The sequence below is a fragment of the Narcine bancroftii genome, chromosome 4 (assembly GCF_036971445.1).
Source record: "Narcine bancroftii isolate sNarBan1 chromosome 4, sNarBan1.hap1, whole genome shotgun sequence".
Classification (NCBI taxonomy): domain Eukaryota; kingdom Metazoa; phylum Chordata; class Chondrichthyes; order Torpediniformes; family Narcinidae; genus Narcine; species Narcine bancroftii.
In genome coordinates, this window is record NC_091472.1 from 46130347 (window position 1) to 46153516 (window position 23170).

A 23170-nucleotide genomic window follows, 5' to 3' on the forward strand; every position below is an offset into this window, starting at 1 on the left:
TTAGTTCATTGATTATTCAGGAATCTGATGGCAGCAGGGAAGAAGTTGTCCTTGTGCTGTTGAATGCTCATCTTTAGGTTCCTGTACCTTTTCCCCCTGATGGTAGCAGAGTGAAGAGGGCATGGCCTGGGTGATGGGGGTTTTTGAGGATAGAGGCTGCTTTTTTAAGACACCGCCTCATGTAGATGTACTCAATAGAGTGAGTTCTGGTGCCTGTAATACTGCAGGCCAAGTTAACAACCCGCTGGAGTTTATTCTTGTCCTGAGAGTTGGCGCCTCCATACCAGGCAGTGATGCAACCAATCAAAATACTCTCCACGGTACATGTGTAGACGTTTGAGAATATTCAGTAATATACTGATCCCCTCAGACACCTCTCAAAGTATAACCGCTGGTGAGCCTTCTTTGTAATAACATCAACATGGAGGATCCAGGACAGATCCTCAGAGATGTTTACATCTAGGAATTTGAAGTTCTTGACCCTCTCCACTACTGAGCCCTCGATGAGGACTGGGTCATGTTCCCCTGACTTTCTCCTAAAGTCCACAATCATCTCCTTGGTTTTGTTGATGTTGAGTGTGAGGTTCTTGTCGTTACACCATTCAATGAGCTGATCTCTCTCCCTCCTGTAAGCTTCCTCATTGCCGTTCGTGATTTTGCCAACAACTGTGGTGTCATCTGCAAACTTGTAAATGGCATTGGAATTGTGCCTGGCCACACAGTACCAAAGCAATGTCATTGTACAGAACTTTGGATACAGAACTTTGTGAGTCTGCATTCAAAAAAAATGCTCAAACTGTTTAAGGTTCTGATAAGATGGACATTGCCTTGAAGTGTTTTTTCTAAGATGCAAATGATCAAGAAAAACCTGCCAAATATATATTAGAGAATGAAAGATCCATTGAGAATGAGAAGTAGAAAGGACAACTGGGAAAAAACTATTGAGGGATTGGTGAAATCCATGATGATCTACATGCAAAAGTTAGGCTACTACAGAAAGTTGCAGACTGAAACAGAGCAAAACACCAAGTAAACACTGGGAATTCTGCAGCAAACAAAATTCTTGATCCTTTAGTATAAAGTTTAAAAGATTGAAGCAGTTTCCTAAGTGAATGGTGAAATTTTTGGTGAACTCCTGGGTTTGAATAAATGAAAAGACATCAAAAAGAGCAATTAACAAATTAGAAAACTGAAGAGATTGCAAGAAAAGTCAATTATATAATACAGAAATAGGCTCCTTGCCTCAACTCATCCACACCAACAAAGTTGTCTAAGTGACCTGGCTCCATTTGCCTGCATTTGGCCCATATCATCTAACCTGTTTCTATTCTTACACCTGTCCAAATGACTTTTAAACCATGTAATCTACCACTTCCTCAGGCACCCCATTCCATTTCCTACCAATAACTTGTCTCTCCGGTCCCCTTTCAGTTTTTCTCCTCACTGTTTAAACTAATGTTTTTTTGTGTTACACTTCCCGTATCCACCTTATCTATTCCCCTCATGATTTTAAAGCTCTTTGGTTACCTCTCAGCCTCTTTCATTCAAGAGGAAACAGTCCCAGACATTGCAATCCTTCATTAAAAGTCAAACTCTCCAGCAACATCCTTATGAATTATTTCTGGACCATCTCTGCTTGATCACATCCTTCCTATAGCTATGCAATAAGAACTGCAGATAATATTCCAGATGTGGTTTCACCAACGTCCTGCAAAGCTATGATATCACATTCCAACTCTTGTACTCAATGCTTCATCTGATGAAGGCAAGTATGCCATACCCCATCTTCACCTCACCTACCTGTGTCACCATTTTAAAACTAGGTACAGATCTCTCTGTGCTACAACACTTTCCAGGGCCCCTCATTCCTTGTTTTGCCCTGATTTAACTTCCCAAAGTGTGATTGCTCTGTGTTTATTCACAGCAATCGAACCATTAAACTTTGCATTTTAGCGCAACACTATAACAGCACCAGTTTCCAGGGTTAGAATCCGGCGCTGTCCATAAGAAATCTGTACTTTCTCCTGGTAACCACGTGGGTTTCCTGCGAGTGTCTCCCACTTTCCACAGATGGGTGGGGTTAGTAAGTTAATTTTAAGAACACAGATGACTCATGTAGATCAGCCTGGTTTCATTAAAAATAGGTATGCTTCTGATAATATTCTTAGAGTAATTTCGCTGATCAATGCATCACGTCAGCAACCCAACCTACCAATGGTAGTTGCCCTAGATGCTGAAAAAGCTTTTGATTGGATCGAATGGAATTTTTTTTATTTAAAGTCTTGAAGAAATACAAGTTTGAACCCTTTTTTATTGGTTGGGTAAAGGCACTATATAATAATCCAGTTGCTAGGGTGGCGACAAATGGTCAAACCTCTTCGATATTAAAAATTATCGCGTTCAACTCGTCAAGGTTGTCCCTTGTCACCTGCTCTATTTGCGTTGGTCATCGAACCGTTAGCTCAAGCTATTAGGCAGAATGAGAATATTGGAGGTATAAGGATAGCAGCCGATGAATACAAGATTAACCTATTTGCTGATGATGTTTTGATATATTTAACTAATCCGGAACAAACTTTAATTTATTTGCAAGAATGTTTAGAACAATATGGTAAATTGTCAGGATATAAAGTGAATTGGGATAAAAGTGAAATATTACCAATTTCTGAGGCAAATTACGATCAGTGTAGACAAATTACTAAACTTCGTTGGACTGATAAAATTAAATATTTGGGTATAATGATTGATGTAAATGTTTAATCATTGTATAATTTAAATTATGTACCGTTAATGAGAACGATCAAAGCTGATTTGATTAAGTAGAAGGATCTATCTTTGTCATTAATAGGCCAAGTAAATTATATTAAGATGAATATTTTTCCACAAATTCAGTATCTTTTTCAGTCGATTCTTTGTTTACTTACGAATTTTTTTTTTCCCAGGATTTAAATAAAGTAGTATGAGAATTTTTATGGAAGGGAAAACTAGCTAGAGTAGCGATACAAAAATTGACTTGGAAATATCCTTTGAGAGGTTTACAACTACCTCATTTTCAAAATTATTATGAAGCAGCCCAATTAAGATTTACTAACCGTATGCTGGATGTTTCGTACCCACCCCCCCCCACCTAGTTGGGCTAGGGTAGAATTGGCTGGTATTTCTGAACTTTATTCACATCAATTTATATTTAAGTGGAATTCTGTTCTATTACAGAGATATAATGTACCAATTTTAAAACATTTGTTACAGATCTGGACTAAAAGGAATTTATTGATAGGTACGAAAGGTAAAATATCGGTTCAAGCTCCAATATATCAAAATAAATTGATTCATTTTTTGTTGAATAATAGATTTTTAAGGGAATGGCAGATTAAAGGAATAAAATCGACGCAGGATTGTTTTGAAGAGGGTAAATTTTTAATTGTTTAATCAACTTAGAGAGAAATTTGGAATTCCAGTGAATTCTTTATTTGTGTATAATCAAATTAGATCATTAATGAAAGATAATTTTGGAAGAGAAATGAAAAATCCTAAGTTAACGAAATTTGAGTTTATGATTTCTCATTCACTAAATAAGGGTTTTATTTCTGAGATGTATGCATTGATGCAAGACACTATGGATAAAATAAATTTAGTTAAATCTAGGATTAAATGGGAAAATTATTTAATTTGTGATATTAATCAGGCCGATTGGGAGATTATGTATTCTGATGGTGTGACTAAATTGCTTAATGTAAGATATAGTATGGTTAATTATAATTTTTTGCACCAGTTATATCTAACCCCTGAGAAGTTGACAAAATATGGATTTAGTAATTCAGAGTTGTGTTTTAGATGTGGATTATGTGTAGGAACATTTTTACATTCAATTTGGTTTTGTGATAAGGTTCAATCATTTTGGCATAAAATTGGGGAATTTCTTCAAAAATTGTTTAAGATCCAATTTTTGATAGATCAAAAAAAAATTTTGTTAGGTTGTATTGCCCCATTAATTGATTTGGAGTTAGATAAGTTTCAGACAGCATTTCTTCATTTAGCATTGGCTGTAGCACGTAAATGTGTTGCAATTTCATGGAAAGACGAGGTTGAGGTAAATGTAACTCGTTGGCATAATGAGTTGAGATCCTGTATTTACATGGAGAAAATAACATACAACTCGCATGATAATTATTACTTTTATATTAAGATATGGTCATCTTATATGAAATGTATGAGTTTAGTAATATCTTAAATTGTTGTGTTTCTTTTATTTTCTTAATGCTTCCCTTGTGGAGTTTGTTGAGGGTGGGTGGAAGGGGGTGGGTTACTTGTAGTTTTTATTTTTATATTATGGACTTTGCAAAAGTTTTTCTCTTGAAAATATTAAATAAAGTTCTTAAAAAAAGAACACAGGTGACGAAAGGACTCTTATCTGAAAATATGCTCCAACTATTAATTGCTACCAATACACCCAGTATCACATTCAGCATTACAACATTAAATAATAATAAATTCTTTATTTATATTTCATAACATTTTAACTTTTATGTATTTAATTATGGCAATAATTGTGCATATACTATTATAATCTACAAGGATCCTTGCAGCATAAGGACACAGAGGATTTTCAGTTGGTTAGAGAAAATACTAGTTCCAGATATTGTAGTTCATACTACTTCTAGGCTCTAAAGGTTGTCATAGCCGAAAAAGGGTGGTAATGGGGACAAGCTCCCACTGCTGCATAAGTGCTCTTCATGATGTGTGATTCCAACAGCCTCTGACAACCAAGTCCAACTCCTGGCCTTCATAGTTTTTATGCCCAGCAGAGCTGTTCTCACTGACAGAAAGGGCAAAGGCAGGCCACTGGCACCTTGAAACCAGTTGCTCCAGGCAGATGGGGCTCATTAACCACAGATGATAACTCATCTAGGAGAGAAAAAATCTCCGACACCTTGTAGTTATTACCGCTCACGGGAAAATCTGGAGTTGGAGTCCCAAAGGTGGCTGACTGCTGTACTCAGCACAAGCTTGGCAACTCCTGGGATGCTGCTGGCATCGATTTTCATCATTCCTTTGGACCTGTCATTAGCACAGAGAGAGGAGAGTCCTACTGCATGGGCAACAGATGGATCTCCAAATCAACTCTGCCCTGACTTGTGCCCTGGAAAGGCCACTCCACAGTGACGACCAGAGGCACAGTACCTATGGTCGACCACGACTTATAGAGGCCAAAGGAGACAACTTCTAGTTCTCTACATATAGCTAATGAAAATTAGAGCTCTGTACATCTAATACCAAATAAAATTAAAATACTCAGGAGATTTACCTTTCTGAAATTCCTTCTGTGAAGGTAAATTCCCTTGAAACACATGATATGGCAGAAGCCTTTGCATGGCATCCACTTGTGATCTAAATGGTGTTTTATAGTCCGGTTGTAGAACGTTTCTTTGTTCTTCTTGTAATTGCTGAAGAATCCTTAAATTAAAATAGTAAAATGAGACAACTTGCTAATTATGCAAATTTAACAAAAACTAGAAGTTAATCCAAAATAAAGAATTGCTGGATTCATCCTTTGTACTGTGTTATAGATACAGAGATGGTAACTATTTGACAAGAAAGTTATTAGTTTTTTTTGGTTTTCATCATATATAACATAATCATTGACAATAACTAAGTGCATTTGTGGTTTAATATAAACCAGTTTTAAGGCAAATAAAAATGAAGCAGTGAAAACCTCAGCTCAAGCCTCTACCTAAGCAACACATTAGCTTTGGAGTGAATGGAAGAAACTGAATTATTTCTTTGAGGGTAAATTGTGAAGAATGCAGAGTTCAAGACATGATTCAATGGAAAACAGCTTTATGGCTAAACAAATCAAATCATTACAACTGGTGGATATGGGATCCCTCAATAAAGTAACAGTCTGACCCTGTAAGTTCAATTTTGAATCTAGATAGTCTGCCTGATTAAAGGGCTCTGGATGAATAGTGACAATAAGAAACATAGAACACCAGAGCAAGGCCCTTTGGCCCCTCTAGTTCGTACCGAACCCTTTATTCCACTGAGCCCATAATCTGCACCCACACCATTCCCCTCCAATCCATATAAATATCCAATCTTCTTTTAAATGTTGAAATTAAACCCACTTCCGCTGGCAGCTCTTTCCACTCTCGCCACCCTCTGAATGAAGAAGTTTCTCCATATGTTCCCCTAAATGTTTCAACTTTCACTCTCAATCTATGACACATCAGCTCAAAACACAGCATTTCATGCAAAAGGATTGATACAGAAATTGGAACTTATTACTGGTAAAAGTTATAATTAAAATCTGCATGCAAAAATAATGCATAAAATAGAAAAATATCGCACTTATCAGTATTACACAAACTATTAATTCAATATTCCATGAAGATTCTATTGCAATAAAAATTGTAGAGCAAATAAAATTAATCAAAGATGCCATGCAATGGTAAATGTGGCATAGCTTATTATTGTTGAATTTTTACTAAATGTGTGTTGAAATGGGATGCAGATAGATACTGGAGAGTATAATGAATTGATTACAACACCTTCAAGTCTTGGAAATTATGTACAATTTAGATGAGGATGTAGTTAGTTATGGTGGAGGTTCTATTTAATGTTTTCAGTGTGAATGAACTTAAAAACTCAACAAGAGATTTATTCACGAACTGACAAGTGAGAATGTAGGGCTTTTACAAAATGAAAGAAACAGCCGTTGCTATTTTCAGGGAGATAATGAGAGGAGGATGTGCAGAAATATATTTGGATCTGGATGGCATGGAAGACAGTCAATGAGGTGGAAAAAGAGCATTTAGAAACCAATTGTAGAGAAATTTTTATGTTCAATAAACATAATCATTTATCCTAGAAGCTGAGAAGTAACTTTGTTTGAAATGACTAAGCAAATTTGATGAACGGACAACCAATCTAACAAAAATAGTCATGCAGCCAACATCATTTTGATAAAACATTTCAGAGGAGCAAGGACCATAGAGGACACAAGAGGAAGTAAAAACGTCAAAAGTAAATCAGCTTTGGAACAAAATTAATGGTGATTTGAGCACTCGAGTGGATGGGAAGCTAATAGTATTACTGGTAATATTAATTAATACAAATACTTAAAAATTCTCAACAATTTAGTTTATCACTAAATAAATGTACATACAAACTTTCTTTAGTAAGTTGTTTTGATGCAGGTCTCTTCTGTCCCACAATCTGGCCATCAAACTAGAATGAAACAAATATGTTATGAAAATATTTGTCAAAAAAACCTGCAAAGAACCATTTTATTAGCCTGTCAACAAATACAAATTTATACATCGACCAGTCAATTAGAATACAGGTAGATGTAGCACTGTGGAATAGCTCAGACTCATTTATGTTTACATATGCCAATGAAAACATTTAAAATTACATTAAAACAAAATATACATAAATTGCAGATTGCTAAACAACAGCAAATTAAAAATTCAAACAAAGAAATAAATCTGTGCAATATTCTGTTTTCCCCAATATCTAAATAAGCAAGCAAATTAAAATAAATTAGTTAAGCAACTATTGATTTACCTATCAGTAATGCAGACTTTCAAAACTATTAATTTTAGAGTGTTTCTTTTCAAAAACAATTTTTAAATTATGGCATTCCTCTACCACTTCAATGAGGTCCATTGGAGTAAATCTGTCCTTGAATATTCCTCACTAATACAGGTTGTACCTCTCTTATCCGGCACTTTGTAGTCCGGCAACTCCCATGGTTCAGCATGTTTAGGTATGCGCCGGTTAATGCTCATTTGGGCAACGTCCAACCGCATATACGTCCATAGGTCCCATAATTATTCAGCTACTGCAAGCAAGTCCGCAGCTATTTGGAAAAAGCGATTGCTAGGGTAGGAAATTGTATACTGTATACCCAAACTGATCTGACTGCCCCACTCTCCCCACAGTCTTGTATCAGTCCCCATGCTGATCCCACTGCCCCACTCTTTCCCCATAGTCCCGTGTCGGTGCCCACACTGATCCCTACTTACAAATAAAAAGTTCACACATACACTACAGTATCCCATATAATTTTGCTAAGAATATAATATGGTGTTCACGCAGCATCTATATTGCTTAATGCCCAATTTCACAGAACATATTGTGGACGTTAAGTGGCGCATACCTGGACAAACTCCTTACAGATAGCATAGGACTCGAACCCTGGTCCAGATTGCTGGCACTGTAAAAGTGTTGCGCTAACCGCTATGCTAGCCATGCACCCCACAGTATTATTTCCTGTTTTAAGCTTTGTTCTACTTTTGATGTTTACATAGGGGTTTCCCTTAGGGGTCAATTTCTGTTTTCCAGCATTTTCTGGTCTGGTAATGGCCAGGTCCCAATGTCATTGGATTAAAGAGGTACAACCTTACCATTAAATAGTTCAGATAACTAAATCTTAAACTACCTCCTTGAAAGATATTTTCACTCAATCCTTGAAATGAACATTGCAAAACAATACACAAATTATACTCCTATAATTGTTTGATAACATAAAATATGTATCCTTTAACACAGCAGAACTTCCCAATGTGATACTCAGGGATAAAACCAAAGAACATTTAACATTAAGTTACACAAGGAGATGTGTGCAGCTGGCCAAAAATTTGAAAAATGAGTCAAAGAAAAAAAGGGAGGGAAATAGGCAGAGGGTAATAGGAACAGAATTCTAAAGCTGTGGCAGAGAAAGGAATGTGCATTAATGTCCAAAGAACCATATTGGAGAGGTGTACAAATATCTAAAGCAATTTAATGTTGATATTTATTATTTGTTATATCAAAGCAATCTTCTTAAGTATTTAGGATTATGTTTAAATGGTATGAAACTATGGACGCTATGGGACCTACCGAGTTTCTCCAGCATTTTTCTGTATTAATGACAAAAATGAGTCTTTTGTTATTGTATATTTATTAGAAATTGAAATGATAAGTGCAAAATGTTTATTGAATATAAAAACAAATAAATCCAGCAACTTACTTGTGAAATTTTCTGCATCTCTGACGGCCCTAATATTTTACCCTGCAATGAATGTATTTGTCCCAAGTGCTGTTGTAAAGTGCCAGCGGCTTTGTGAAGTTGACCATCACTCATTTGCATGGCTGTAACATGGAGAATAGAACAGAACTTATAAATGACATTTAAAAAAGAATTGTGAAAATCTAAACATGAAATACGAAGATACAAAGCAAGTCTGTTACTTTATATGCATTTAACTAGCTTTTAATTGACTTTGTTCCAAGATATTGTACTGTCTTGAACTAACTGACATGGATGGAACAAAAATAGAGGGTTACGGGATAGGGAGGGTCCAGTACTATTTTGTAAAGGAATATATAGGTTGGAAAAACATCGAAGGCCATAGAGCCTGTACCGTGCTGCAGTGTTCTATGTTCTATATCAAAATTCTATCCACAGAGTGAGTAAAATGTGCTAAAACACAAACTATTACAGATATAGGTATTCTCAATCTATTTTAAATTAATGGAAGACAAACCCCTGGTTTCCTGTTCAATGTTACAAGATGTGTTTATGGGAATAACTTAATACCTCCAGAATCAAACACTTAACATCCTGGACATTGCCTTCCTTAACATGACATTTTCAGCAAGTCAGAAACCATCATAATCCAAATATTACACAATTTTCTATCAAGATTCCTAAATGTCTCAACTTGTTTCCAAACAGACACTATTTGGCTGTTTTATTCTAACTGATTACAAGTTTTAACAGTGCAGCTTTTCTTAGGGTTCTCAGAATTACTCATGCATAAACAACTTGTTTCTAAAATCACTGAATGTGCATCTTGACTTGCCTTTTGCCTATTTTCAAATTCATTTTTTGCAGACTTTCAGCAGTTACCTTTTATTTTTGCTTTGCTTCTGTGCTCTGACACTACATGACCACATCACATTCAAGGTGCAATCATTTCTCATATTATTCATAACACAGAAGTGATGTAATGTCCATGTAATGGAAATTTCCCTTACATACCCAGACATGTGTTTTTTCCTAAAATCCCTGAACTCGTCAATGAGCTAGGTATTTGTGACTGTCGTAGACCATCACCAGCATGAGCCTTTTGAACCGAATTAGGCGGAGTCTGACTTCCAAACAGAGAAGCTGAAACTTGATTGGAGAGATGCCCCAAACTAACCAATGACTGGCTAGTTACTGGCTCCTGCTTATTTGCTATCATCTTCTTGGAAGCCTGCAAACATGTAATTGAATAAATTAAATGATAAATTGTATGCTAGCTAGATGAATGTAACAAAATCTAATAGCAATTTCCACATGGGATTAGTCAATACAAATTTCACATGGCATCCTGTATCATTCATTTAGAATTCAACCACTTTACAACTTGTGGATTTAATCATTGCATCATTTATAAAAATTTAAGGCACATTAAGTTGCCTTAGTCTTTTTTAACTATTGCACAAGCTCATGCATTATATCAATTTTGGAAAACATATCAACTGGTTAATCATAAATGTATCAGGCATCTAAAGGAATAATCCTTTCATAAATCTGAATACAACAGTAATCTGTTAGAACCACCTGTTATAAGATGATAAGATAAAAATTGAAAAAGGGAAAGCAAAACTATAAAAATGCTAAGTCACTAAACAATTCCACATCAAAAACATCAGTGAATAATTGAAATTAACTGTTACAAAATTGAATTAGACAGAGTGGCAGAATTTGCAAATCTCCTCTGCAAGGAGCTCTTCAAGGATTTCAATTGAAAGATATTTGTTAATGACATATATTAATTAATATCAAGTAAAGGAGGAATTAAGTCTCACATCAGTCATCATCTCCATGAATGGCAAAACAGGCTATATATGTTCCTAAGTTCATAAAAAGTCTCAATAAAACATCAAAATTCACAATGCATACAAAGATTACAAATTATTCATATTCCTTTGTCCCGATTTATAAAATAGACAATTTATTCTACAATCCAGAAGAAATATACTGCAGTTGCTGGAATCTGTAGCAAAACATTGAGTCATAAATACTCAGCAGGCTGGGCAGTATCTTTGGAGGAAGAAGCATTTAAAGTGCCCTCCATAATGTTTGGTTCAAAGACACTTTTTACCTTCATTTGCTCCTGTGCTCCACAGCTTAAAATTTTTGATCAAATAATTCACATGTAATTAAAGTGCACCTTCCAGAGTTTATTCAAATTATTTGTATACATTTTGGATTGACCATGTAGAAATTACAGCATTTTTTATATAAAGTCCCTTCATTTCAAGGCACCATAATGTTTTAAGACATTTGGCTTCACAGGTGTTTATGAGTACTCAGGAATGTTTAATTACTTCATTGGTGCAGCTAAAAGAGAGCTAGATTTGCTTCTAAGCATTTGATCACCTTTGGAGTCTGTAGTTGCCATTTTTAAACATGAGGACCAGAGTTGTGACAATGAAAGTCAAAGAAGCCATTACAAGGGTGAAAAACAAGAATGAAATAGTAAGAGCCATTTCCCAAACCTTAGGATTACCAAAATCAATAATTGGAACATCATTAAGAAAGCCCAATAATTGCAAAGGGATTGGTATCCCAAGCAAGACCTCCACTGCTCATGAGAAAAGGATTCTCATCATAATGAAGAAAAATCCCCAAATGTATGTCCGACATATCAGAAACACTCTTCAGGATACATAACCTTATGCACTGTCCCATCCTGACCACCTGCAGATTGGAGGAACACCACCTTATTTTCCATCTGGGCACCCTCCAGCCAGATTGGATGAAAATTGATTTCACTGCTTTCCATTAAACCTGCTTGCCTTTTTTTCCCCCTCTCCCATTTCCTGCCTTTCCAGTTCTTTCACCTACATAGCCCTGCTTTTCCACTCCCCCCCCTCCATCCCAGTGCTGCTGTCCCTCTCTCTCTCTTCCCCACTTATCATTTCCTGCCCTGCCCTTCACCCTCCTACTCTTTTATTCTGATGCTCACTGGCATTTTCTCATACTTTGATGAAGGGATCAAGTCCAAATTGTCAGTTATGCATCTCTGCCTTTGCTACATAAGACATTGTTTGACCTACTGAGTCTCTCCAGCAATGTTTTTACTTCAGGATTCAGGTGTGGATATGTCAATGACTACTGTCCACAGAGACTTCACGAACAGAAATACAGAGGCTACCCTGCAAGATGCAAACCACAAACTAACCACAGAAAGAATGGCCAGATTACAGTTTGACAAGATGTTTCTAAATAGTCTCCAGAATTCTGGAAAAAGGTCTTCTGGATAGATGAGACCAAGATTAACCTGTATCAGTGATGGCAAGAGCAAGTGTGGAGGCGTAAAATATCTAAGTTCCAAAGCATACTACCTTTGCCATGGTTTGCAAGTAGTCTCTGAATTTCTCTATTCATGAAGTCATTAGTTCATAGTGGTTAAGCTCATGGTGGAGCAGACTCAATGGGTTGAATGGCCTACTCCTGTTCCTTTATCTTGTGATCTTCTGTGGAAAGCAGTCATTGACACATCCACACCTGCCTCCTGAAGAGTGTTTCTGATCTGTCGGACATACATTTGGGGATTTTTCTTCATTATGATGAGAATTCTTCTCTCATCAGCAGTGGAGGGTCTTCCTTGGAAAACCAGTCCCTTTGTGATTACTGAGTTCACCAGTACACTCTTTCTTAATGATGTTCCAAAATGTTGACTTTGGTAATCCTAAAGTTTGGGTAATATCTATTACTGTTGCATTCATGTTTTTTAGCCTCATAATGGCTTCTTTCATTGGCACAACTCTGGTCCTCTCACTGAAAAATTGAAAGCTTAGAAGCAAACCTAACTCTCTTCTACCTGCACCAATGACGTAATTAAGCATACCTGAGTACTCACAAATATCTGTGAAGCCAAATGTCCCAAACAGTTTGGTGTCCTGAAATGAGGGGACTATGTAAAATAAGTGTTGTAATTTCTACATGGTCAAACCAAAATGTATACAAATAACCTTGAATAAACTCTGAAATGTGCAATTTAATTACATGAATTGCTTGATTACAAATTTAAAACTGGAGCACAAGGCCAAATAAATTAAAAAGTGTCTTTATCCCAAACATATGTAGGGCACCGTATAAGGTTCATCAGCTTTAAAAGGCCAATGACTTGAAATGTAATCTTTGTTTTCTCTCTCCACAGATATCACCTTACTAGCATTTTGTTTTAAGAAATTTGTATGAAATTACAATGAACACATTATGGAATCAAAAAACAATTAAGAACAATTTGTTTTCAGAAAGTAACTACAGTACATTTCCGATTATCCGAAACACTCTGGACCAGACCTTTATCAGTTAACCAAATTTTTCAGGTAACTGAGAAATTGCTTTAAGCAGCCCAGTAGCATCAGCAGAATACTTGTATTGATCGTCACCGATCCCCGACACCTCCAGACCATAACCGCCAATGCCCAACACCACCCCATTGCTGTCGCTGATCCTGTCCGGGAGCCCAAGGTCTCACCTTACCTTTAAGTGGCAAAAGATTGCATGTACACGCCCAGGGATTGTCCTCCAGCAGAATATCAGCGACCCTGCTGAAAGGGTACTTGATAGAGGGGGCGACTCAGGGAAGCGGGGAGAGCACGCGGCTTGGGGGAGCAGGGAAAGAGCGTGGCTCAGGGGAGCGGGGAGAGAGAGCGGCTTGGGGCAGCTCAAGGGGGCAGGAGGTGGGTGCACTGTAATGCTGAGGTTGAAGATGCGAATCCTCTCGCAGTCAATGTGAAAGATGCCTTCCACTTCGATACACGAGCTTATCCTCTCACAAAGGTCCATAGTTATATTGCCTCAGACAAAGCCCAGCATAATTTGTAGCAACTCAAACCACTGCAGCATTTTCAAATTGTAGTATCTGCCCCATCCCCCCATCTCAATTTCATGCCATTAATTGCTTCAGCTGGTTGTGAGCTCTGTTGTTACCAAACAGCGCGTCAGAGCCCCAATGAGCATGTCAGGTAAAATTTTTTTTCAACTTGTGATGTCACGTTGGCGCCAAAACTTTTCTTCAGATAACTGAGAATTTCAGTAAAATGGTTTTCAGATAATCAGAAACTTACTGTTTACGTCCATGCAGTCTAATTAAATATTTCAATGCAAAATGTTTCATCTTATTTTGAGTGACAAATTAACAAAAACATTTTAGAAGTCTTACGGTTACATAACAGGCAAGTTGAATTTTGTTCCAAAAGAGTACATTTTCAATATTTTGCAAATGAGAATACGATAGGCATTGTAATTCAAAAGATTCTTCTCTCCTAATTAAATATCGATTGGTTTAGTGCATTCATCACCTACTTGTGAACACAGGAAGTGCTGATGACTGCTGGTTTGTGTTACCGGCATCTCCGTCCGGCTGAATGAGACCTGTCGTGAGGGTTGCATTAAATTGGCATTTTGGTGATAAGGATTGGTAATCCTGAAAATATGATTCATACCCAGTTGTTGCTGGCACTGCTGTTGTGCAGACTGTACAGTTACAAGTGATTGCTCACCTTGGCAAACCACTACAAGGTTACTACCAGAATTTGTTTGTGTAACGTGGTCACTGCTGTTTGCTGTTGACACTGAGGATTGTACTGTAGATACATAGCTAGAGCACACAGAACTAGGTGCAACTGTAACAGTCAACTGATTTTGGAATGATCTTCCTCGAACTGTGTTCTGCCCAGACTGTTTAAATATTCCTGTATTAATGTTTGAACCAACAGTGGGTTGCACACCTTGACAGGTTGGAACATTAAATAACATTTGTGAAGCCTGTTGAAGTGGAACCTGGCCAGTAGCTAGCTGTGATGAACCATGATTTGATAAGAGCTGACCTGAAGAAGGAATTACCTGCTCCATGGCACCCTGACCAGAAGTCAATTGACCAGCGGAGTTCTGATTTAAGAATTGTCCTGAAAAAGACTGGGTAGCCAGCGTTGTACCTGAAGAATTGCGATTTGTCATAGCAGATTCCGATGCTACTTGACTGGTCACCAACTGGGTGGGTACTGTTCGATTTTGAAGAATCTGCCCATTTGCAGTCTGAAGGTGCTGAACAGTTGAATTCATGCTCAATGCTAGGCTGGAAGGAATGAAAAACTGGCTCTGGGATGCAAGGGGCTCATGTTGCCCAATAGGAGGTTGAATTAGGATACTGCTTCCAGTTGGATTTAAAACTTGTGATCTACCAGTTTTTCTTTGTACTTGCTGTTTTGCAATATTAACACCCATTGGTGAGCCTACTGCTGAATTTTGAGACGAACTCATGGTGCCAAAAGGAAGGTTATGCTGCATTTGCTGCTGCTGTTGCAATGATACTTCATTTTGGATTTTAAATGCTGTCTGCAATTCCAAATTGTTAATGTTGTAAATGGTTTGTTGCTGATTGATCTGAGCAGGCTTGGGTTGAATACTGAGTGAAATTTTCGGCTGGCTTGGTACAGGACCTCTTTGAAGGATAATATTATGCAAAGGAAGTGCTGTTGGAATATTATTACCACTAAAATGAACAGACATAGGTTGTGGGACCTGGCCAATATTCGAGGCCCCATAATAAGTGTTTCCATTAAGTGCTGTGACTCGTCTCTGAAGCAACAATCCACCAGTTTCATTTAAACCAGATGGGTTCAAAGACATTGGTTGATGGTTAGGAAGAGAGGACATATTATAATTGCCTACAGACACTGAGCTTACAGCAGGCAATTGTCCATTGTCCTTCGAAATAAATTGAGATCCTTCAAGCTGATTAAAAGTCATTACAGGTGGCTGACTATCTAATGAACCTATCAGATGAACTGGTCCAATTCCACCACCTGGGTTGCTACTGGGTAAGTGTTGAATGGCAACACTGTTGATGCCCATTTGTTGAAAAAAACCAGGCTGTACATTGGCTTCATTATTTACAAAGGGAGTTCGCAAAACTTGCTGTAAAATGGGTGATGGTGTTACATTCATCTGCTGTTGCGACAGGCCCCTTACAAATGATATGCCAGAAACCTGAGAAAAGGATGTTGGGTGAATCTGAGCTTGTGGGAACTCCTGGGTAGAAGTAATAGCAGCTGCCAAATCTGCTTCCTCCTGTAGGGTTTGTTGAGTAATATTGGCTTCCTGAAGAGACTTCTGCAGAATATCAAAAGGCTGGTCCCCATTTAAATTTGAAAGAGGAGAAGAGGTATCCAGCTCCTCTAAAACATTAAGACTACTTGCTAATTGTAGTCTTGAGTTGGATTCTTCACCGATATGGTTATGTGTATCTTTTGTAGAAGAGGTAGCATCAGCACCCTGTAAAATGCAAATTGGAACATCATGTAATCAATCATTAACTTTGGCTTAAACAATATTTGGGATATTTTTAATTTTAAGAACTTTATTTTCTAATGAATAAGAAACATTTTAAAAATAACTGTAATAAAAGCTGGCATACTAGAGACTAAAATCAGTCTCAGCTGTTTATGGCTGGCAACTAATATCTGCCCCACACATTAGCATGAGGGGGCAAGGGCAAATGATGGCAATAAGTATACCTCAAAGATAAGTACTTAGAAAGTGAATGTTTCCTGTTAATTAAATGCATTAACAAATATTTGTTCTGAAGAATCACTGTAGCAAAATTCAACAAAATTCAATGTCAGATGCCATTCGCTTTTCACAATCTAAGGTCTTTCCCTTCCACTTTCCAATGCAAAGTACACAAAGTAATCAATTAAGCATAGTCGTGTGGGAAGCCTCAGAAGAAAGGGCCAGGAAGTTGAGAATCTCATTTCTTTCATGGATCAGTACAGCAAGGAGGGTGGGGTGTGGATCAGCTACCAATGATTGAACACAGAACAAATGGGTTGGCAACAGGGAAATTGTTTAGGGTCAGGTGAGAGAGAATTATGACATTTATGGTTTTTAAACTGCAGGCATGTAACGGCATAATCAAGGAATTTTGCCACTACACAGAGAGTCTAAAAAGGAATATGCAAGAATTTTGAGTCAATTCCTAAACCACAATTTATCCTGGAGGACCCCTACAACGTTTTGGAGGAAGCCTGCAGTGTAAATCGTACTGGAAAAATTCATTGACGGTCATCCACTCTACTGCACGTCCAACCACCAGGACTGTTGCACTCAGGTACTTGCTGTCTAAAAAAGCACCCAGTGTGAACGACCACACGGGCAGTAATTATGTTAATTTTTTCTGCGATTTTCCCGACATTGCAGTCTAAAAACCATAATAAATTAACCACCAGAAACCATTGGAGAAAGCATATTTGGGATGGGAATCAGCAGATGGGGACCATGGGGGAGGGAGGGGTTGATTAAAAGGTTTGAACTGTGCAACAGATCAGTTGAGAGCTTCACCAGGTAACAGCCACAGGTTGAATGGTGAAACATGACCAGTGCAATTCATTGGTTATAGAATGTCCAAGCAAGTTCTCAGTGCTGGACTCCACTTGTACCAAATCTAAACAGTAAATCCCCTTTATATAATATTGAAACAGGCCTTAAAAGTGCTGTGAAGGTCTTCTTCTCCATGAGAGTTTGTTGCCAACCATAGGCCATATACGTGTTGATGGAAAGCTCAGAGTGGCATCCAGGCTGTACAATGAGCAACTGCACACTATTGTGCATCCCCAGCTTCTCGGTGTTTATGTTAGATGCTCAGTGGACCCAGAAAGCAAGTTGCAAACTTCTAAGAATTTCCATGAAATTTATGATTTTATTTTCCAAATGATTTGTTTATATTAAAACACATAACACAAAGAAAAACAGCAGTGCATAATCTAATTTCTAAGCAACAGACAGTTGGTTCTACCTGTGGGCAGCAGATTTAGCTTTAGCACTGCAATGAACTCAACAGCCAAAGAAGGGAAAAAGTACAATTGTTTTAGTTTGCTTCTGAGAGAACAAAATATATTTCAATAATGTAATTTTTTGTTTCTTTTGAGAAATTATAGATTTATTAAGTTCTCAAATAACTTTTTCATGTTAGTTCTCAACTAGTGAGAGTTCCCTTGGGCAAAATGAGGGAATATAAAGTACATTTTCTCTAGCAACTTAGAAATTTGCCCAGGAACATTTTATAAATAATACCAGATTGTTAGGATGTACAACAGTCTTTAAACTAGAATTTAGGATAGATTGAAAACAGAGCACAAACATTACATGCATGCAATATGGCCAAAATCATTCTTTATGTTTAAATTAGAAATAGAGAGACTCAACAGTATTAATGTCCTTGGAGCTTGATCCATTCCTCAACAATAACCTCAAATGATGAGTTACAGAAATTATGGTTACATGTTTAAGCATTCCACTGCATTTCAGATCTATTATGCGTAGAGAAACCATAGTTTAAAAACTGTCTCTAATTTGGGCACTTAAGAAGATTATGCTTAGTGGCTACTTACCAACAAACCACAATTATTTAATCAAATGTTACCCATATGTTAAGGGCAATCACTTTCATTTCAATATAGAATTCACCTCCATCTTCAAGTTCAGATGAAGACTCTAATAAGGCCAAAGCTGAGTGGTCCTTCTATATGGAGCCAAACTGAACCTCAGTGAGCAGCTTTTTGGAAAGTGCAATTGAAACCAATACTGATAGTTCTTTAGTTACACCAGTGTGCAGATGATTACTAGCACAGTTATGCAAAGTTAATTGATTTATGGGTAAATAGCAATGTTGTATTTGTACTGCAACAGTATGACACAATCAAGTAGCTATCGAGATTGTGGAGGCATTCATAATGATCTTTCAGGAATCAACAGATTCCTGGTTCCAGAGGATTGGAAAACCGCAAATGTCACTTCAATATTTAAAAAGGATGGGAGCCAGAAAGGAAATTATAGACAGGTTAGTCTGTCGTGAGTGGTTGGGAAGATGTTTGAGTCTATTATCAATGATGAGGTTACGGAGTGCTTGGTGGCACATGACAAGATAGGCCAAATCCAGCATGGTTTCCTAAAGGAAAAATATTGTGTGACACATCTATTGAAATTCTTTGAAAAAGTAACAAACAGGAGAGGCAGTGTATGTGATGTATGTGGATTATTAGAAGGACTTTAACAAGGTGCTGCACATGAGGCTATTTAACAAGATAAGAGCCCATGGTAAAACAGGAAACATACTAGATGGGTAGTGCATTGGCTGATCAGCAGGAAGCATACAGTCAGAATACAGGGGTCATATTCTGTTTGGTTTCCAGTTACTAATGGTGTCCCAGAAGGGTCAGTGTTAAGGCAGTTTCTTTTTATGTTGTTTATCAATGATTTACATTATGGAATGAATAGTGCTGTATCCAAGTTTGCAAATAATACAAATATAGGTGGGGGAGGCTGTGGCAGAGAAATGGCAAATGAATTACAATGTTGCAAGGTGTATGTTCATGAACTTTGGTAGAAGGAATAAATGGTAGACTATTTTTTAAATGAGAAAATTGAAAAATACCCAGATGCAAAGGGACTTGGGAGTTCTCATGCAAGATACACTGAAGGTAAACTTACAGGTCGAGTCAGCAGTGAAAAAGGCAAATGCAATGTAGGCATTCATTTCAAGAGGAATAGAATATAAGAGCAGGGATGTGATGTTGAGGCTTTATAAAGTACCGGTGAGACCTCATTTGCAGCATCGTGAACAGTTTTTGGCTCCCTATTTAAAAGAATGTGCAGACACTAAAGGAGGTTCTACCATTTTGTGCTACCATTCAGAGAAGATTCACAAGGGTGATTCCAGGAATGAGGAACATTTAACAGATTTTTGCCTGTATTCACTGGAATTTAGGAAAATGAGGGGGGGAGGGAGGGGGGATCTCATTGAAACATTTTGAATATTGAAAGTCATGGACAGAGTAGATGTAAAAAGTTATTTTCCCATGATGGGACAAGAGGGCACAACCAAGGATTAGAACAGAGATGCAGAGAAATTTATTTAGCGGACGAGTATTGAATCTGTGGAATATGTTGCCACAGACAGTTGTGCAAGCCAAGTTACTGGGTGTATTTAAGTCAGAGATTGATAGGTTTTTGATTAGCCAGGACATTATAGATTATGGAGAGAAGGCCAGGGAGTGAGGCTGAGTGGAAGAATGTATTAGCTCATGATTGAATGGCAGGCAGACGCCATGGGCTAAATAGCCTACTTCTGCTCTGAGGTCTTACGGTCTTAATTCTAGAGTACATTTGCAGCACTACATCTGGAATGTTGTCATTGCCCAAAGCCTCTCCTATATTCAGTGCCCTCAGACACTCCTTGGTGTCAAATTCGCTTAAGATTGGTTGGTGTCTATGATGACGGGGCTCTCAGGAGGAGGCCACGATGGATCATCCAGTTGGCATATCTAGCTGAAGATGGCTGCAAATACTTCAGCTCTCTCTTTTAAACTCACTTGCTGGGTTCTGCCATCGTTGAGGATCAGGATGTCCATGAAGCCTCCTCCTCTTGCAGGTGGTTTAACTGCCCTTCACCATTCAAGATTGGATGTGACGGAAATGCAGAGCTTTAATCTGATCCATTGGTGAGGGTTTTTTTGTTGTCTAACATGTTGTCTCCGGTATTTGCATGCATGTAGCCCTGTGTTGTAGGTTCACCTGGTTGGCACAGTAAAAGTTGGAAAATTTAATATTTTACGTCTTTGCAATGAATGCTGTAAATTATTTTCTTGGAGGAAGCAAAAACAGGGAGAAGGTTTTTTGTTAAACTACAGTATATCAATTCTGGTCTCTAACTTTGGTAGCTATTGCTCATTGGCCATTTTTGATAGAAGATTTTTTTTTAAACTGTTATTTGATGATTTTCATGCTTCCCTTGCTAAATACCAATTGGAAAGTTTTGTACCTATTCTAATCTATCACTGTTTAAGATAAACATGCAAGTTAATTCAATCATTAAAAGCTGTGTTTCATTACAACAATCAAAGTAACCTTAATAAGGCAAGGCAGAGAGCAAATTAAGTAGTTAGGTCATTATTCTAAACATCTTATTTAGTGTATCTTGTTAAGACTATATACAAACAATATTCCTCACTTCAATTTCCCACATGGAGAACAGATATTTATAAACTACCTGTTACAGAATACCCCAGCTATTTTTAATCATTGGAACTGGCCCACTTATCCTGCCAAATATAGGAGCAAAAGTAGGCCATTCAGCCCACTGAATCAGCTCCACCGTTCCATCATGAGCTAATCCATTCTCCCACTCAGCCCCCAAATCCCCTGCCTTGTCCCCATAACCTTTGATACCCTGAGTGTTCAGGTACCTATCAACCTCTGACAAATACACCCAACAACTTGGCCTCCACAGCCACGATGGTAGCAAATTCCATAGGTTCACATAGGAAGTAGGAACAGGAGTAGGCCAAAAATGGCCCATCGAGCCTGCTCCGCCATTCAATACGATCATGGTTGATCTAATTTATGACCTAACTCCACCTACCTGCCTTCTCCCCGTATCCCCTAATTCCTCTATCATGTAAAATAACTCTCTGGCTAAGAATATTCCTCCTTATCGTTGTTTTAAATGGGCGCTTTTAATCCTGAAGTTGTGCCCTCTTGTCCTAGACTCCTAAACATTTGAAATAGTTCTATAAGGACTCCCTCATTCTTCTGAACTCCAAGGAGCACAGTCTAAGAGCTGATAAATGTTCCTCATATGCAAATCCCTTCAGATGAGGAATTATTCTTGTGAATCTTCTCTGAACGCTCTCCAATCCCAGGAAATCTTTTCTTCAATAAGGACCCAAAACTGTATCCTGTACTCCAAATGAAGGGAAGATGTAATTTTGTACAAGCATATAAGTTATTACCTATAGTTTTGCATGAATTATTATTTTATTTAGTTTTGATAAGGAAGTTATACAGCAATTTATTTTTAATGAGATTTCTTATATGCAGAAAAAGACCCATTAATAGCAAAATGCACCTATTGATAACTTATCCACTGCTCTCAAAGCTCTTAATTCTTCAATATAATTTACCATGTGAGAATGTTGGATATAATCCAAACCCTACTTCTACAAGGATCAAATGCAAAGGACATCCTTGGACATACAAGTACTTCAAGAATAATTCAGCATTTGGTCTGGAAAATGAAGTGAAATGCCATCTATAATGAAAATAACTCTGTGTATTTCAAGTTTTTGAAGAAGACTCTACACGAATTAGGGACATTTGGGAAATGGGATGTGTCTGCTCAGGATATGCAAAGTTACAAAAACATACACCTATTTAACAAAGATGCCGACATAATAGCATCCGAAAGGGCACGGCAGACGTGCAATCAGACAAGGATACATCAGCAGAATTGAACAAAACTGTCAAATAAATGAGCTAATAAAAGAACAAATATAAAAATGAAAAAAATAACAGATTATTTTAAAACATATGTAACATTTCACATACGAATACCAATAATTTACCCAAAATGTCAATTCTTCTCTATCAGTACTTACAATCGCATCAGCAAAGAGTGAATGAGAGTTGTCAATTGTACAGGCTGAGCCAAGCAAATCATCCTCATCTACCTGTAACAATCAAACCATAATACATTTCAGAAAGCACTTCAGAAAGCACAGTAGTACATTCTAATCATAAACATTTGAAATCTGGTCACAGAGAAATATTAGGAGAGATGACTAAAACTATTATCAGCCCAAGCCTGGAAGTAGTCCACACTATACCATTTTGTGTGATAATGAACTAAGTATAGGAAATGATATGGACAGCCTTACCATAGAATAATCATGCATGCTTTCTAAATATATGCCAGTGGCCATCATTTTTTTCTGTTGCATGGCTACACGCAAACCATATGTTAAGGTCATGAGGGTCACTCTGAACAACTCGGAAACTCATAATCCTGCTTAGTACCCACAGACTAATGGCCCTGACTCAACCAAATGGAGACAAAGCCCTTTTACTTCAGCAGAAACCATCAAGACTTTAACAGTGTTGCATTGTGCAGCAAACTGGCACACATGGCACAAATCAGCCATTATCAACTGGAATGATACAGAAATTCCCAATGATAGTGATCAAGGCTCATACAGGCAGTTACATGGCTAGAACTCCAGTTACCAACTCAGATACCCTTGGCTTCTGAAACATTTCTCTTTTAAGAGCTGGAAAGATAGGTGT

The 23170-nt window shown here is 37.5% G+C and overlaps 1 protein-coding gene across 4 annotated transcripts in view; it reads right to left on the bottom strand.

Moving 5' to 3' along the window:
• bicral (BICRA like chromatin remodeling complex associated protein) overlaps positions 1-23170 on the bottom strand; it is a 50578-nt gene that overhangs the window by 8136 nt on the left and 19272 nt on the right. For 3 of the 4 annotated variants that reach the window (XM_069931151.1, XM_069931152.1, XM_069931153.1), the window contains exons 4-9: positions 22486-22557; positions 14357-16327; positions 10028-10244; positions 9014-9135; positions 7166-7227; positions 5306-5454 (exon numbers count right to left, since the gene is read on the bottom strand). In XM_069931151.1, the coding sequence (XP_069787252.1) occupies positions 5306-5454; positions 7166-7227; positions 9014-9135; positions 10028-10244; positions 14357-16327; positions 22486-22557 (2593 nt within the window). Of the gene's footprint in view, positions 1-5305; positions 5455-7165; positions 7228-9013; positions 9136-10027; positions 10245-14356; positions 16328-20421; positions 20624-22485; positions 22558-23170 lie in introns of all 4 variants that reach the window. The other variant, XM_069931154.1, reaches the window with a different exon arrangement.